At 43.6% G+C, this 15,353-nt stretch overlaps 1 protein-coding gene across 2 annotated transcripts in view; it reads right to left on the bottom strand.

Annotated features, from left to right (window-relative positions):
• The window catches only part of LOC109870919 (coiled-coil domain-containing protein 141), a 44,997-nt gene that overhangs the window by 17,632 nt on the left and 12,012 nt on the right, over positions 1–15,353 (bottom strand). For both annotated transcript variants that reach the window (XM_031805855.1, XM_020461623.2), the window contains exons 8-16: positions 14,069–14,241; positions 13,589–13,730; positions 11,648–11,767; positions 10,631–10,822; positions 9,703–9,879; positions 8,529–8,708; positions 7,487–7,612; positions 7,001–7,189; positions 6,211–6,372 (exon numbers count right to left, since the gene is read on the bottom strand). In XM_031805855.1, the coding sequence (XP_031661715.1) occupies positions 6,211–6,372; positions 7,001–7,189; positions 7,487–7,612; positions 8,529–8,708; positions 9,703–9,879; positions 10,631–10,822; positions 11,648–11,767; positions 13,589–13,730; positions 14,069–14,241 (1,461 nt within the window). The remainder of the gene's footprint in view (positions 1–6,210; positions 6,373–7,000; positions 7,190–7,486; positions 7,613–8,528; positions 8,709–9,702; positions 9,880–10,630; positions 10,823–11,647; positions 11,768–13,588; positions 13,731–14,068; positions 14,242–15,353) is intronic.

Raw genomic sequence — 15,353 nt, 5'->3', positions numbered from 1 at the left:
CCAGAGAGATAGCCAGCTTGTACAGGTGTCTGACGTGGCTGTGTGTGTCTTCTCACCAACTATTGTACAGTGTTGCTGATATCTCCTCCCAGAGAGATGTACAGCTTGTACAGGTGTCTGACGAGGCTGTGTGTGTCTTCTCACCAACTGTTGTACAGTGTTGCTGATATCTCCTCCCAGAGAGATAGCCAGCTTGTACAGGTGTCTGACGTGGCTGTGTGTGTCTTCTCACCAACTGTTGTACAGTGTTGCTGATATCTCCTCCCAGAGAGATAGCCAGCTTGTACAGGTGTCTGACGTGGCTGTGTGTGTCTTCTCACTAACTGTTGTACAGTGTTGCTGATATCTCCTCCCAGAGAGATAGCCAGCTTGTACAGGTGTCTGACGTGGCTATGTGTGTCTTCTCACCAACTATTGTACAGTGTTGCTGATATCTCCTCCCAGAGAGATAGCCAGCTTGTACAGGTGTCTGACGTGGCTGTGTGTGTCTTCTCACCAACTATTGTACAGTGTTGCTGATATCTCCTCTCAGAGAGATAGCCAGATTGTACAGGTGTCTGACGTGGCTGTGTGTATCTTCTCACCAACTGTTGTACAGTGTTGCTGATATCTCCTCCCAGAGAGATGTACAGCTTGTACAGGTGTCTGACATGGCTGTGTGTGTCTTCTCACCAACTGTTGTACAGTGTTGCTGATATCTCCTCCCAGAGAGATAGCCAGCTTGTACAGGTATCTGACGTGGCTGTGTGTGTCTTCTCACCAAGTGTTGTACAGTGTTGCTGATATATCCTCCCAGAGAGATAGCCAGCTTGTACAGGTGTCTTACGTGACTTTGTGTGTCTTCTCAACAACTGTTGTACAGTGTTGCTGATATCTCCTCCCAGAGAGATAGAAAGCTTGTACAGGTGTCTGACGTGGCTGTGTGTGTCTTCTCACCAACTGTTGTACAGTGTTGCTGATATCTCCTCCCAGAGAGATAGCCAGCTTGTACAGGTGTCTGACGTGGCTGTGTGTGTCTTCTCACCAACTGTTGTACAGTGTTGCTGATATCTCCTCTCAGAGAGATAGCCAGCTTGAACAGGTGTCTGACGTAGCTGTGTGTCTTCTCACCAACTGTTGTACAGTGTTGCTGATATCTCCTCCCAGAGAGATGTACAGCTTGTACAGGTGTCTGACGTGGCTGTGTGTGTCTTCTCACCAACTGTTGTACAGTGTTGCTGATATCTCCTCTCAGAGAGATAGCCAGATTGTACAGGTGTCTGACGTGGCTGTGTGTGTCTTCTCACCAACTGTTGTACAGTGTTGCTGATATGTCCTCCCAGAGAGATAGCCAGCTTGTACAGGTGTCTGACGTGGCTGTGTGTGTCTTCTCACCAACTGTTGTACAGTGTTGCTGATATGTCCTCCCAGAGAGATAGCCAGCTTGTACAGGTGTCTGACGTGGCTGTGTGTGTCTTCTCACCAACTGTTGTACAGTGTTGCTGATATCTCCTCCCAGAGAGATGTACAGCTTGTACAGGTGTCTGACGAGGCTGTGTGTGTCTTCTCACCAACTGTTGTACAGTGTTGCTGATATCTCCTCCCAGAGAGATAGCCAGCTTGTACAGGTGTCTGACGTGGCTGTGTGTGTCTTCTCACCAACTGTTGTACAGTGTTGCTGATATGTCCTCCCAGAGAGATAGCCAGCTTGTACAGGTGTCTGACGTGGCTGTGTGTGTCTTCTCACCAACTGTTGTACAGTGTTGCTGATATCCCCTCCCAGAGAGATAGCCAGCTTGTACAGGTGTCTGACGTGGCTGTGTGTGTCTTCTCACTAACTGTTGTACAGTGTTGCTGATATCTCCTCCCAGAGAGATAGCCAGCTTGTACAGGTGTCTGACGTGGCTGTGTGTGTCTTCTCACCAACTGTTGTACAGTGTTGCAGATATCTCCTCCCAGAGAGATAGCCAGCTTGTACAGGTGTCTGACGTGGCTGTGTGTGTCTTCTCACCAACTGTTGTACAGTGTTGCTGATATGTCCTCCCAGAGAAATAGCCAGCTTGTACAGGTGTCTGAGGTGGCTGTGTGTGTCTTCTCACCAACTGTTGTACAGTGTTGCTGATATCCCCTCCCAGAGAGATAGCCAGCTTGTACAGGTGTCTGACGTGGCTGTGTGTGTCTTCTCACCAACTATTGTACAGTGTTGCTGATATCTCCTCCCAGAGAGATAGCCAGCTTGTACAGGTGTCTGTCGTGGCTGTGTGTGTCTTCTCACCAACTATTGTACAGTGTTGCTGATATCTCCTCTCAGAGAGATAGCCAGATTGTACAGGTGTCTGACGTGGCTGTGTGTATCTTCTCACTAACTGTTGTACAGTGTTGCTGATATCTCCTCCCAGAGAGATGTACAGCTTGTACAGGTGTCTGATGTGGCTGTGTGTGTCTTCTCACCAACTGTTGTACAGTGTTGCTGATATCTCCTCCCAGAGAGATAGCCAGCTTGTACAGGTATCTGACGTGGCTGTGTGTGTCTTCTCACCAAGTGTTGTACAGTGTTGCTGATATCTCCTCCCAGAGAGATAGCCAGCTTGTACAGGTGTCTTACGTGACTTTGTGTGTCTTCTCAACAACTGTTGTACAGTGTTGCTGATATCTCCTCCCAGAGAGATAGAAAGCTTGTACAGGTGTCTGACGTGGCTGTGTGTGTCTTCTCACTAACTGTTGTACAGTGTTGCTGATATCTCCTCACAGAGAGATAGCCAGCTTGTACAGGTGTCTGATGTGGCTGTGTGTGTCTTCTCACCAACTGTTGTACAGAGTTTCTGATATCTCCTCCCAGAGAGATAGCCAGCTTGTACATGTGTCTGACGTGGCTGCGTGTGTCTTCTCACCAACTGTTGAACAGTGTTGCTGATATCTCCTCCCAGAGAGATAGCCAGCTTGTACAGGTGTCTGACGTGGCTGTGTGTATCTTCTCACCAACTGTTGTACAGTGTTGCTGATATCTCCTCCCAGAGAGATAGCCAGCTTGTACAGGTGTCTGACGTGGCTGTGTGTATCTTCTCACCAACTGTTGTACAGTGTTGCTGATATCTCCTCCCAGAGAGATAGAAAGCTTGTACAGGTGTCTGACGTGGCTGTGTGTGTCTTCTCACCAACTGTTGTACAGTGTTGCTGATATCTCCTCCCAGAGAGATAGAAAGCTTGTACAGGTGTCTGACGTGGCTGTGTGTGTCTTCTCACCAACTGTTGTACAGTGTTGCTGATATCTCCTCCCAGAGAGATAGCCAGCTTGAACAGGTGTCTGACGTGGCTGTGTGTGTCTTCTCACCAACTGTTGTACAGTGTTGCTGATATCTCCTCCCAGAGAGATAGCCAGCTTGTACAGGTGTCTGACGTGGCTGTGTGTGTCTTCTCACCAACTATTGTACAGTGTTGCTGATATCTCCTCTCAGAGAGATAGCCAGCTTGAACAGGTGTCTGACGTGGCTGTGTGTCTTCTCACCAACTGTTGTACAGTGTTGCTGATATCTCCTCCCAGAGAGATGTACAGCTTGTACAGGTGTCTGACGTGGCTGTGTGTGTCTTCTCACCAACTGTTGTACAGTGTTGCTGATATCTCCTCTCAGAGAGATAGCCAGATTGTACAGGTGTCTGACGTGGCTGTGTGTGTCTTCTCACCAACTGTTGTACAGTGTTGCTGATATCTCCTCCCAGAGAGATGTACAGCTTGTACAGGTGTCTGACATGGCTGTGTGTGTCTTCTCACCAACTGTTGTACAGTGTTGCTGATATCTCCTCCCAGAGAGATGTACAGCTTGTACAGGTGTCTGACGAGGCTGTGTGTGTCTACTCACCAACTGTTGTACAGTGTTGCTGATATCTCCTCCCAGAGAGATAGCCAGCTTGTACAGGTGTCTGACGTGGATGTGTGTGTCTTCTCACCAACTGTTGTACAGTGTTGCTGATATCCCCTCCCAGAGAGATAGCCAGCTTGTACAGGTGTCTGACGTGGCTGTGTGTATCTTCTCACCAACTGTTGTACAGTGTTGCTGATATCTCCTCCCAGAGAGATGTACAGCTTGTACAGGTGTCTGACGTGGCTGTGTGTGTCTTCTCACCAACTGTTGTACAGTGTTGCTGATATCTCCTCCCAGAGAGATAGCCAGCTTGTACAGGTATCTGACGTGGCTGTGTGTGTCTTCTCACCAAGTGTTGTACAGTGTTGCTGATATCTCCTCCCAGAGAGATAGCCAGCTTGTACAGGTGTCTTACGTGACTTTGTGTGTCTTCTCAACAACTGTTGTACAGTGTTGCTGATATCTCCTCCCAGAGAGATAGAAAGCTTGTACAGGTGTCTGACGTGGCTGTGTGTGTCTTCTCACTAACTGTTGTACAGTGTTGCTGATATCTCCTCACAGAGAGATAGCCAGCTTGTACAGGTGTCTGATGTGGCTGTGTGTGTCTTCTCACCAACTGTTGTACAGAGTTTCTGATATCTCCTCCCAGAGAGATAGCCAGCTTGTACATGTGTCTGACGTGGCTGCGTGTGTCTTCTCACCAACTGTTGAACAGTGTTGCTGATATCTCCTCCCAGAGAGATAGCCAGCTTGTACAGGTGTCTGACGTGGCTGTGTGTATCTTCTCACCAACTGTTGTACAGTGTTGCTGATATCTCCTCCCAGAGAGATAGCCAGCTTGTACAGGTGTCTGACGTGGCTGTGTGTATCTTCTCACCAACTGTTGTACAGTGTTGCTGATATCTCCTCCCAGAGAGATAGAAAGCTTGTACAGGTGTCTGACGTGGCTGTGTGTGTCTTCTCACCAACTGTTGTACAGTGTTGCTGATATCTCCTCCCAGAGAGATAGAAAGCTTGTACAGGTGTCTGACGTGGCTGTGTGTGTCTTCTCACCAACTGTTGTACAGTGTTGCTGATATCTCCTCCCAGAGAGATAGCCAGCTTGAACAGGTGTCTGATGTGGCTGTGTGTGTCTTCTCACCAACTGTTGTACAGTGTTGCTGATATCTCCTCCCAGAGAGATAGCCAGCTTGTACAGGTGTCTGACGTGGCTGTGTGTGTCTTCTCACCAACTATTGTACAGTGTTGCTGATATCTCCTCTCAGAGAGATAGCCAGCTTGAACAGGTGTCTGACGTGGCTGTGTGTCTTCTCACCAACTGTTGTACAGTGTTGCTGATATCTCCTCCCAGAGAGATGTACAGCTTGTACAGGTGTCTGACGTGGCTGTGTGTGTCTTCTCACCAACTGTTGTACAGTGTTGCTGATATCTCCTCTCAGAGAGATAGCCAGATTGTACAGGTGTCTGACGTGGCTGTGTGTGTCTTCTCACCAACTGTTGTACAGTGTTGCTGATATCTCCTCCCAGAGAGATGTACAGCTTGTACAGGTGTCTGACATGGCTGTGTGTGTCTTCTCACCAACTGTTGTACAGTGTTGCTGATATCTCCTCCCAGAGAGATGTACAGCTTGTACAGGTGTCTGACGAGGCTGTGTGTGTCTACTCACCAACTGTTGTACAGTGTTGCTGATATCTCCTCCCAGAGAGATAGCCAGCTTGTACAGGTGTCTGACGTGGATGTGTGTGTCTTCTCACCAACTGTTGTACAGTGTTGCTGATATCCCCTCCCAGAGAGATAGCCAGCTTGTACAGGTGTCTGACGTGGCTGTGTGTATCTTCTCACCAACTGTTGTACAGTGTTGCTGATATCTCCTCCCAGAGAGATGTACAGCTTGTACAGGTGTCTGACGTGGCTGTGTGTGTCTTCTCACCAACTGTTGTACAGTGTTGCTGATATCTCCTCCCAGAGAGATAGCCAGCTTGTACAGGTGTCTGACGTGGATGTGTGTGTCTTCTCACCAACTGTTGTACAGTGTTGCTGATATCCCCTCCCAGAGAGATAGCCAGCTTGTACAGGTGTCTGACGTGTCTGTGTGTGTCTTCTCACCAACTGTTGTACAGTGTTGCTGATATCTCCTCCCAGAGAGATGTACAGCTTGTACAGGTGTCTGACGTGGCTGTGTGTGTCTTCTCACTAACTGTTGTACAGTGTTGCTGATATCTCCTCCCAGAGAGATAGCCAGCTTGTACAGGTGTCTGACGTGGCTGTGTGTGTCTTCTCACCAACTGTTGTACAGTGTTGCTGATATCTCCTCCCAGAGAGATAGCCAGCTTGTACAGGTATCTGACGTGGCTGTGTGTGTCTTCTCACCAACTGTTGTACAGTGTTGCTGATATCTCCTCCCAGAGAGATAGCCAGCTTGTACAGGTGTCTGATGTGACTCTGTCTGTCCTGATGTTGGATCAGCTGGATCTTAGCCTGGCTTGTCTCGCTGAACCCCGTCACAGGCTCCAACATTGACAGCTTATCCAACTGGGGACAAAATAATGAACCAATTAGGAGGCTGTTTATTTGTTTCTCTGATCAGAATCTATGTGTGTTTAATGATGTTTGTATATCACCAGCTGTTAAATAATTGATTTTATAATTAAAAAATAAAGAATTAATATTCTGTTAGTGTCTTCTTTTCTGGGAAACCTGCAAAGCATGCATCAATCTTTTAAGGTACATTTCTGTCTAAAAAGGTCCACGAGGTATCTCCAGGGCCTCTCTTAACTGATCCTGTGTTCTTTGGTGTCTACAGAAAAGCTAGATAGGTAAGTAACTCTCTGATAGTTACAGTATTTATGTGACATTTCAAGCTGAACATGTCTGTGAAGGGCAGGTTAGCTTTGAGCTATCCTAAACTGATCCCATGTGTTCTCTCAAACACACAGCAAATGTAGTTTTCCATGACAGACCCAGATACAATGACTCTGAAGAGACTACAGCAAAGATAACACCCTCCCTGATACAGTATGTAAGACTATGAGTGCGTCCCAAATTTCACCCTATTCCCTAAATAATGCACCTTATTAGTCCTGTTCAAAAGTAGTGCACTATTCCTTAGGGAATAGGGTTGTACCCAATAGGGTGGCACCCTTAGACGATGTGTTGTTACCTCATCATAGAGCTGGTGGAACTTCACGGCCATGTTGAGGACAGACTCGTACTCTTTGATTTTATCTTTCACTCTCTGATGAAGGTGAAGCATCTCTGTGACTTTCTCATTCTTCTCTTTTATTGTAATTCCTTTCAGTGCCAACAGTTCTGATGTCTTCACCATGTATTCTACCCCTGCATTCAACTGCTACAGGGGACACACAGGAGATATAGAGATATAGTAGAATAATAATACATATTTACCTATAGGATATCACATAATGGACCAGAACACAAATGTAGGCATAGTGTCATGCTACTTAGAGCCACTGTAAAGATACTGTATACATATGGTCAAGTGTATACTAACTAACTACTAACATAGACTATTGGTACTATTGTAAAAGTATTAAACATTGGGTTTCTGTAAAAAATATTATACATAATAATGTTATGATTTCTTCTACCTACTATTTATGACAGGCCAATAGGCTATAGTTCTTACCAGGAAGTGGGGCTTAGCTAGGTTAAAGTTCTCCAATAGCTTGGACACAGTCTGAAGATCACTTCCCAGATCAACTTTAGAGGTTGGGACAAGAACCTCCTCCACACTATTTAGGTCATGAACAGTCTGTAAAAAAAAAAAACTAAATTAAAAAAAGAAAACAGGGGGGTTCTTGACACTAAATGAGATTGCATTTATGATCAATTGAGAATAAATTGGTTGTGATTCAGGAATTTGTAATGGATATATACTGAACAAAAATATAAATGCAGCATGCAACAATTTCAATGATTTTACTGTTTCAGTTCATATAAGGAAATCAGTCAATTGAAATAAATTCTTTAAGTCCTAATCTATGGATTTCACATGACTGGGCAGGGGCGCCTCCATGGGTGGGCCTGGGAGGGCATAGGGCACTCACTGTGTAGCCAGGCCCAGTCAATCAGAATTTGTTTTTCCCCACAAATGGGCTTTATTTCAGACAGAAATACTCCTCATTTTCATCAGCTGTCTGGGTGGATGGTCTCGGAAGATCCCACAGGGGAAGAAGCCGGATGTGGAGGTCTTGGGCTGGCGTGGTTACACGTGGTCTGCGGTTGTGAGACCAGTTGGACATACTGCCAAATTCTCTAAAACGACGTTGGAGGCGGCTTATGGTAGAGAAATTAACATTCACTTCTCTGGCAACAGCTCTGGTGGACATTCCTGCAGTCAGCATGCCAATTGCACTCTCCCTCAAAACTTGAGACATCTGTGACATTGTTTTGTGTGACAAAACTGCACATTTTAGAGTGGCCTTTTATTGTCCCCAGCACAAAGTGCACCTGTGTCACACCTGTCAGGTGGATGGATTATCTTGGAAAAGGAGAAATGCTCAATAACAGGGATGTAAACAAATTTGTGCACAACATTTGAGAGACATTTTGTACGTATGGAAAATGTCTGGGATCTTGTATTTCAGCTCATGAAAAATGGGACCAACACTTTACATTTTGAGTGTATATTTTTGTTCAGTATTCATTGCATACTTATTTTTATGTACCTTTTCCAGTTGTTCTTTGTATTTCTTCCACTGTTTCTTGACAGACTTCAACTGACTGACGTGGAGCTGCATGGAGGTCCAGAGGTCTGACAGATCCACCTTCTTCTTGTTCAGCTCCTCCATGGTCTTCTCCACCACACCGATGGCTGCCCTCACATTCAGGTTCAGGTTCTCACTCACCTGAAGATGTCAACATAAAGAATCCATTGTTATCAGGTACCGGATCTTATCTGTATCCTACAGCCCTTACGAAGGGCTCCTGGATGTGGGTGGAAGTTATTTTTCCAAAGCAAGACATAATAACCATGTTAACCATACTTATAATGAAATGCAATAATCAATGGTTGTAAGGTTTGTCTAATTTAGGCATGACCTCTGTTTTATCGTTATTTAGTTTTAATAAGCAATAACTTTTTTAAACTAAATGTCAACAAAACATATATCATGCTCATGGGCCCCAACTCCCTCATCAAGAAACTGGGTCAACTCAACATGACAATCGACATCTGCACCATCCATTCCCAACTCCACAGTCAGGAACTGGATGTTACATTTGACCCCCACTCTGTCAAATGGACACAAAATCCAAAACATCACAAAGTCAGCCTTCTTCCACCTAAAAAAAGATCTCACGACTCAGACCCTCTCTAACTAACTCCACTGCTGAAACCTTGTTTAGTTCACTGCCCTGGTTAGTCTGTCATTATGTTTAGTGATTTCCATGGTTAGTCTATCCTTATATTTCAGGGCGGCAGGGTCGCCTAGTGGTTAGAGCGTTGGACTAGTAATCGGAAGGCTGCAAGTTCAAACCCCAGAGCTGACAATGTACAAATCTGTAGTTCTGCCCCTGAACAGGCAGTTAACCCACTGTTCCCAGGCTGTCATTGAAAATAAGAATTTGTTCTTAACTGACTTGACTAGTTAAATAAAAAATACAAATATTTGGTGTACTTTTATATACTGTACTTACTTATTTAAATGTGTGATATTGTTGCTTTTTATCCTGCTGATTATCTTGTAAAGTGATTTGGGGTGTCTTGTAAAGCGCTTAAAATAAAATATATTATTATTATGTGCAGGCAGAAAAGCAATGGCTTAAAGGAAGGCTCAACGTTAGCAACGTTAACCTGGATAACAGTGCATGGAGGGGTTGAGGTTTAATAATGTCTCTCACCATGTTTGAGAAGTTGATGTAGTTGTTTCCCAGGTCCAGCATGGTGAGGAAGCGTTCCAACATGGACTGCCACTTAGCGTCAGCTATCCCCTTAGAAGTGACTAAACTCTCCTCATTCTCCTCCTCCTCTTGCTTCCTGTTATAGCTTTCATGTAGACTCTGCATCTGTTCCTCCACCTGAACAAGCATAGGAGTCACACATTTCAGAATATTACATTTCAGCAGTGTTGTGGAGTAGTGAACTACAAGTAGTTCAACTAGTAATTGAACTACTTTTTGCAGAAGCTTGGTGGTAGTTGAACTAAATTCAAATCTAGGTAGTGTTTTCAGTAGTTAATTATTTTTTTTGCCATGTAGTTGTGCAGCTAACTACTGGAACTCAACATTACTCTTCTTGCAAAAGGAAATTAAAATATGGGTAAAGAAAGCAATCATTTACTTTCTTTTACGGCATCCGACCTGCCTGATTCTCACTTGAAACATTGTTTTTGTGTTTAATAGGCTAAACTACACATTTTGTTAACATATGATCCCAAAGTGATCTGTTCTTGCAATTTGTCATCTATGACATTTGAGATTTACATATGATAGTTTTTCATTAAGTAGTTTGAACTATATTTTTCTTATTAAGGGTAACTTTAGTCGAGTTTAACTTCTTCTAGGGTTAAGTAACTGGCAGCTGGGTAAATTATATTTTCAGAGTAGCTTCCCTAACATTGCATTTCAGATTGATTTCCATTTTGTTTATTGACACATTTCAGTTAAATCACCTGTGCTTTCAACATAATATGAATGAAATACATACAAAGTTTAATGTACACTACATAACTATGTAACAATATTTAGTCAGACACCACTGTACCAAACTATACAGATATTTAACAACCATATCCTTCCTAAGTGTCATGAAATGATAAGAGAAAATAACCTCCTCTGCTATTCGCAAGAAGCCCACGTATGGTTGGATATTCTCGATGCGAGATGTGATGTTCCTGGTGACTGTCTTCAGCTCCTCCTCTACAAGTGATGCTTTGTTGGAGAACTGAGCGGCTTCAGGACACCCCAGTGTTCTCACTTCCTTTATCAGCTCTGCCATGGCCTCTGCCTCACTGGCTGTTTGCTGAAAAACAAATGGCCAGGGTTGAGAAAACTCTATGGTAACACATACTCTATATATAAACAAAAGTATGTGGACACCACTTTAAATTTGTGAGCAGCCGCACTCAAGTCTAAGATCACCATGCACAATGCCCCTCTCCGACACGGCTGGAGTTATGTAAAGCTCGCCGCCATTGGACTCTGGAGCAGTGAAGGGAAATCTTAACACTACAGCATACAATTACATTCTAGATTATTATTTACTTCCAACTTTGTGGCAACAGCTTGGGGAAGGCCTTTTCCTGTCTCAGCATGACAATGCCCCCGTGCACAAAGCGAGGTCCATACAGAAATGGTTTGTTGAGATCGGTATGGAAGAACTTGACTGGCCTGCACAAAGCTCTGACCTCAACCCCATTGAACATCTTTGGGATGAATTGGAATGCCTACTGCGAGCCAGGCCTAATCGACCTCACTAATGCTTGTGGCTGATCGGAAGCAAGTCCCCGCAGCAATGTTCCAAGATCTAGTTGAAAGCTTTCCCAGAAGTGGAGTGGAGGCTGTTATAGCAGCAAAGGGGGGACCAACACCATATTAATGCCCATGATTTTTGAATGAGATGTTCGACTAGCGGGTGTCCACATACTTTGGTCATGTAGTGTGTATACTTCAGTACAGTACAAGACAGGGTTAGGTCTATTTGAAAACAACATTCAGGAAGTAAACTGAGATTCCTGAATTGAAATGAAAGTGACCCAACCTTTGTATAAGAGCTGGGTAAATAAACAAAGGGGTCATACATTTGAATAAGGTTGAGTAAGTCTACAGGTGATATTCCTGACTCTACCTGTGTCTGTGAGGAGAGTTCCAGGTGTTTGTTGAGCATGTCTTCAGACTGAGAGAGCAGGGAGCCTGGCTCAGTGTTGTTGGAGAGGACACCGTTGCTGCTCTTTAACCACACCGAGATCTGGGACAGAAACACATGACTTTTACTTTACTTTATTAGTTCCACAATTCAGTCAAATGCAGTCAACTGAAATACATGGACATTTACACACACGTGAAAGTATTAGCAGTTGATCGTAGGCTGTCAACTAGCCTTACTACACGTCTGAGAATGGGCTGTAATCTGACTTTAGATATGTTTAACTGGTCCTTTGTAGCTCAGTTGGTAAAGCATGGTTCTTGTTAAGACCAGGGTAGTGGGTTCAATTCCTGGGACCATCCATGTGTAAAATGTATGCATGCATGACTGTAAGTTACTTTGGATGAATGTGCCTGTTAAATGTAATATATTGCTTTTATGCACCTTATATTATTCAAAAGTCTAAACTTGCACATGCTTACCCCAACTCTGAATCCAGCCCAGTGAGACATATTAAGAATCCCTATTCATTTAATAGCATCTCTGTGGGCCTAATACTACAGATGTGTTGTTTTACTTTTAAAATGTATTAGGCAAACCTTTTAATGTGGCATAAACAAAACCATTTGATTGTCAAACAATCACATCGCAAGGCTCCTGTGTAAACCTGGCTACCTGCGCACATTCGTCCACTAAAATAATTCCCACTGTCCCACATCCATACAGGGCACTGTGCACCTGCCATTTGACGAATGGGAAGAGACATCTGTTACAAAACACCAAATGTGTAATGAATGACATTCAGTGGCTGTCATGCATTAATAATTACATTCATAATAATGCCTCATTCACATTAACCATAAGCACTCCGTTACGTTACGGTGGATGGCATTCATTTGTATGGGGACCGTCCACAACGGAGTGGAATCACAATGCCCCTTTGCAGTTGAAGGCTCCGTTACATACTTTGAATTTTTCGAAGATGTGCGTCTTCTTCAGTCCAGTCAGAGTCGGTTGAAGAACAGGAAGTTACCAAATATAAAAATATATTTTTGTTGATGGGTTTATGGGATAGATACAAGTTGTAAACAATTTCCCAGGTAGCCTAGTGGTTAGAGCGTTGGACTAGTAACTGAAAGAGTTGGAAGATCAAATCCCCAAGCTAAAAATATGTTGTTCGGCCCCTGGACAAGGCCAGTATCCCACTGTTCCTAGGCTGTCATTGAAAATATGAATTTGTTCTTAACTAACTTGCCTTGTAAATAAAAGTAAGTTATATTATTTTAATAGTATGTTAAAAATAATACACACTGGCTATTAAGCACAATAAAGTACAAAAAATGTATTAAATTAAAAACTTGATGTAGAGCCTAATGAATATGAATGTATGCGTCCACTGCTGTCTGAGCGCCTCTCTGTCTTGGCCACTCATCTCTACCTTTTCGAATTGTCACTTTATTGTTGACCCACACTGCAATTTGGAGAGTATTCCACACATTTTCAAGTCCATTCACAAATTTTTTCATGTGACTGAAGTGAAATTGATAAATTATAGTGTAATAGCCAATAGTTTTGTTGTCATCTTTGTTTTAATTATTGTGATAGTCTCATGTTTACCGGTACGGCGTATGGACACTATTTAGCTCAAAGGCATAATATAACGTAATTCAATAAAAATATAGCTACGGGTTCGTCCCAAATGGCACCCTATTTCCTATATTGTGGGAATAGGGTGCTATAAAGGGAATAGGGTGCCATTTGGGACAAATCGTAAGGCTTGTGTGTACCTAATTGTTAGGTTAGATTACTTGTTAGATATTACTGCATGGTCGGAACGAGAAACACAAGCATTTCGCTACACTCGCATTAACATCTGCTAACCATGTGTATGTGACAAATAAAATTTGATTTGATTTGATTTACCTTGTCTATGAGGTCTTCACATTGGGACACCAGCTGCTGTCTCTTGGCTGCCAGTGCTTGGTGAGCATGGCACTCCTGACTTAGAGCATCAACCCGGTCTCTGACATATCCCAGCATCCTTTTCACGCCTTCTACTTGGGTACTAGAAATATAGTAAGAGGCATGTCTGCTGTGAAATGCTCCATGTAGTAATCATATTATCCGCAGTCTTGATCCATCCATCTATTAATATAAAGGCCTAGTTTGAACACACTGCATTGGATATAACAAGCATATTTCATTTCATAATACAGTGACAGCAGTGACATCTTTACTATTGAAATCACATGTTACTCAAAATCTCTGTTTTGCTACACCAGTGATAAGCAGTCTGTGGTGATTCTTGACCACAGCAGGTTTTAAACTTGACTAGGGTGGGTATGAGATTTTGAGTCTGAGGACTAAGGATGTCCTAATATGGATGCCATATTCCCTCCTTACCTCTGTGGTTTGGCCTTCTGTAGTATGAGCTGCCCTCTCTGTAGAGGGTCATTGGCTGACTCTTTGATGCTTTGCAACAGGTCCTCATGCTTTTTGGCCAACTCAGGCAACCATAGTGTCTGGGTCTTCAACCCCTTAAGTTTACTCTCAACACTTCCCAGGACCTCAAAAGCCTGACAAAACAGGAATGAGAGGATAGGACAATATGCATTAAGTACTCATGTAAACATGATAGATGGTTCAGCAGAAGTCCTGAATAAATGTAATATTGCTCATTATAATAACAGTCACAATTCATGATGCAGTAGATGGCACAAATAGTATGTCCTTGTTGTCCACTAGAGGGCACCATGTTCAAATCGAATTAATGTCACTAGTTCCCTAGTCTTGTGTAGAGTACCTCAAATACAGTTGTAAGCACTTAGTACTGCAATAATAATTACTCATCACAAATTTGTCGGGCACATGATATTCCATGTATAGTAGCTACCTTGTTGGCACTGCTAAAGAAGGCTTTCCTGAAGGTGATATGTAATACAAGCCTACAGTAGCTACACTAGGTACCTTGTTGGCACTGCTAAAGAAGGCTTTCCTGAAGGTGATATGTATTACAAGCCTACAGTAGCTACACTGGGTACCTGGTTGGCACTGCTAAAGAAGGCTTTCCTGAAGGTGATATGTAATACAAGCCTACAGTAGCTACACTAGGTACATGGTTGGCACTGCTAAAGAAGGCTTTCCTGAAGGTGATATGTAATACAAGCCTACAGTAGCTACACTGGGTACCTGGTTGGCACTGCTAAAGAAGGCTTTCCTGAAGGTGATATGTAATACAAGCCTACAGTAGCTACACTGGGTACCTGGTTGGCACTGCTAAAGAAGGCTTTCCTGAAGGTGATATGTAATACAAGCCTACAGTAGCAACACTAGGTACCTGGTTGGCACTGCTAAAGAAGGCTTTCCTGAAGGTGATATGTAATACAAGCCTACAGTAGCTACACTGGGTACCTGGTTGGCACTGCTAAAGAAGGCTTTCCTGAAGGTGATATGTAATACAAGCCTACAGTAGCTACACTGGGTACCTGGTTGGCACTGCTAAAGAAGGCTTTCCTGAAGGTGATATGTAATACAAGCCTACAGTAGCTACACTAGGTACCTGGTTGGCACTGCTAAAAAAAAAGAGGTACAGGATAGGTCGTGTGAAACTGTAACGCGTTGAAAGTAGCAGAATTGTTTGCGTTGTTTTAATCTTCCTGCACAGACATGTTTGGATGGTCTGACTATA

Source organism: Oncorhynchus kisutch, linkage group LG26 (genome assembly GCF_002021735.2).
Source record: "Oncorhynchus kisutch isolate 150728-3 linkage group LG26, Okis_V2, whole genome shotgun sequence".
NCBI classification, from domain to species: Eukaryota; Metazoa; Chordata; class Actinopteri; order Salmoniformes; family Salmonidae; genus Oncorhynchus; species Oncorhynchus kisutch.
This window is presented reverse-complemented; position numbering and strand designations above follow the sequence as displayed.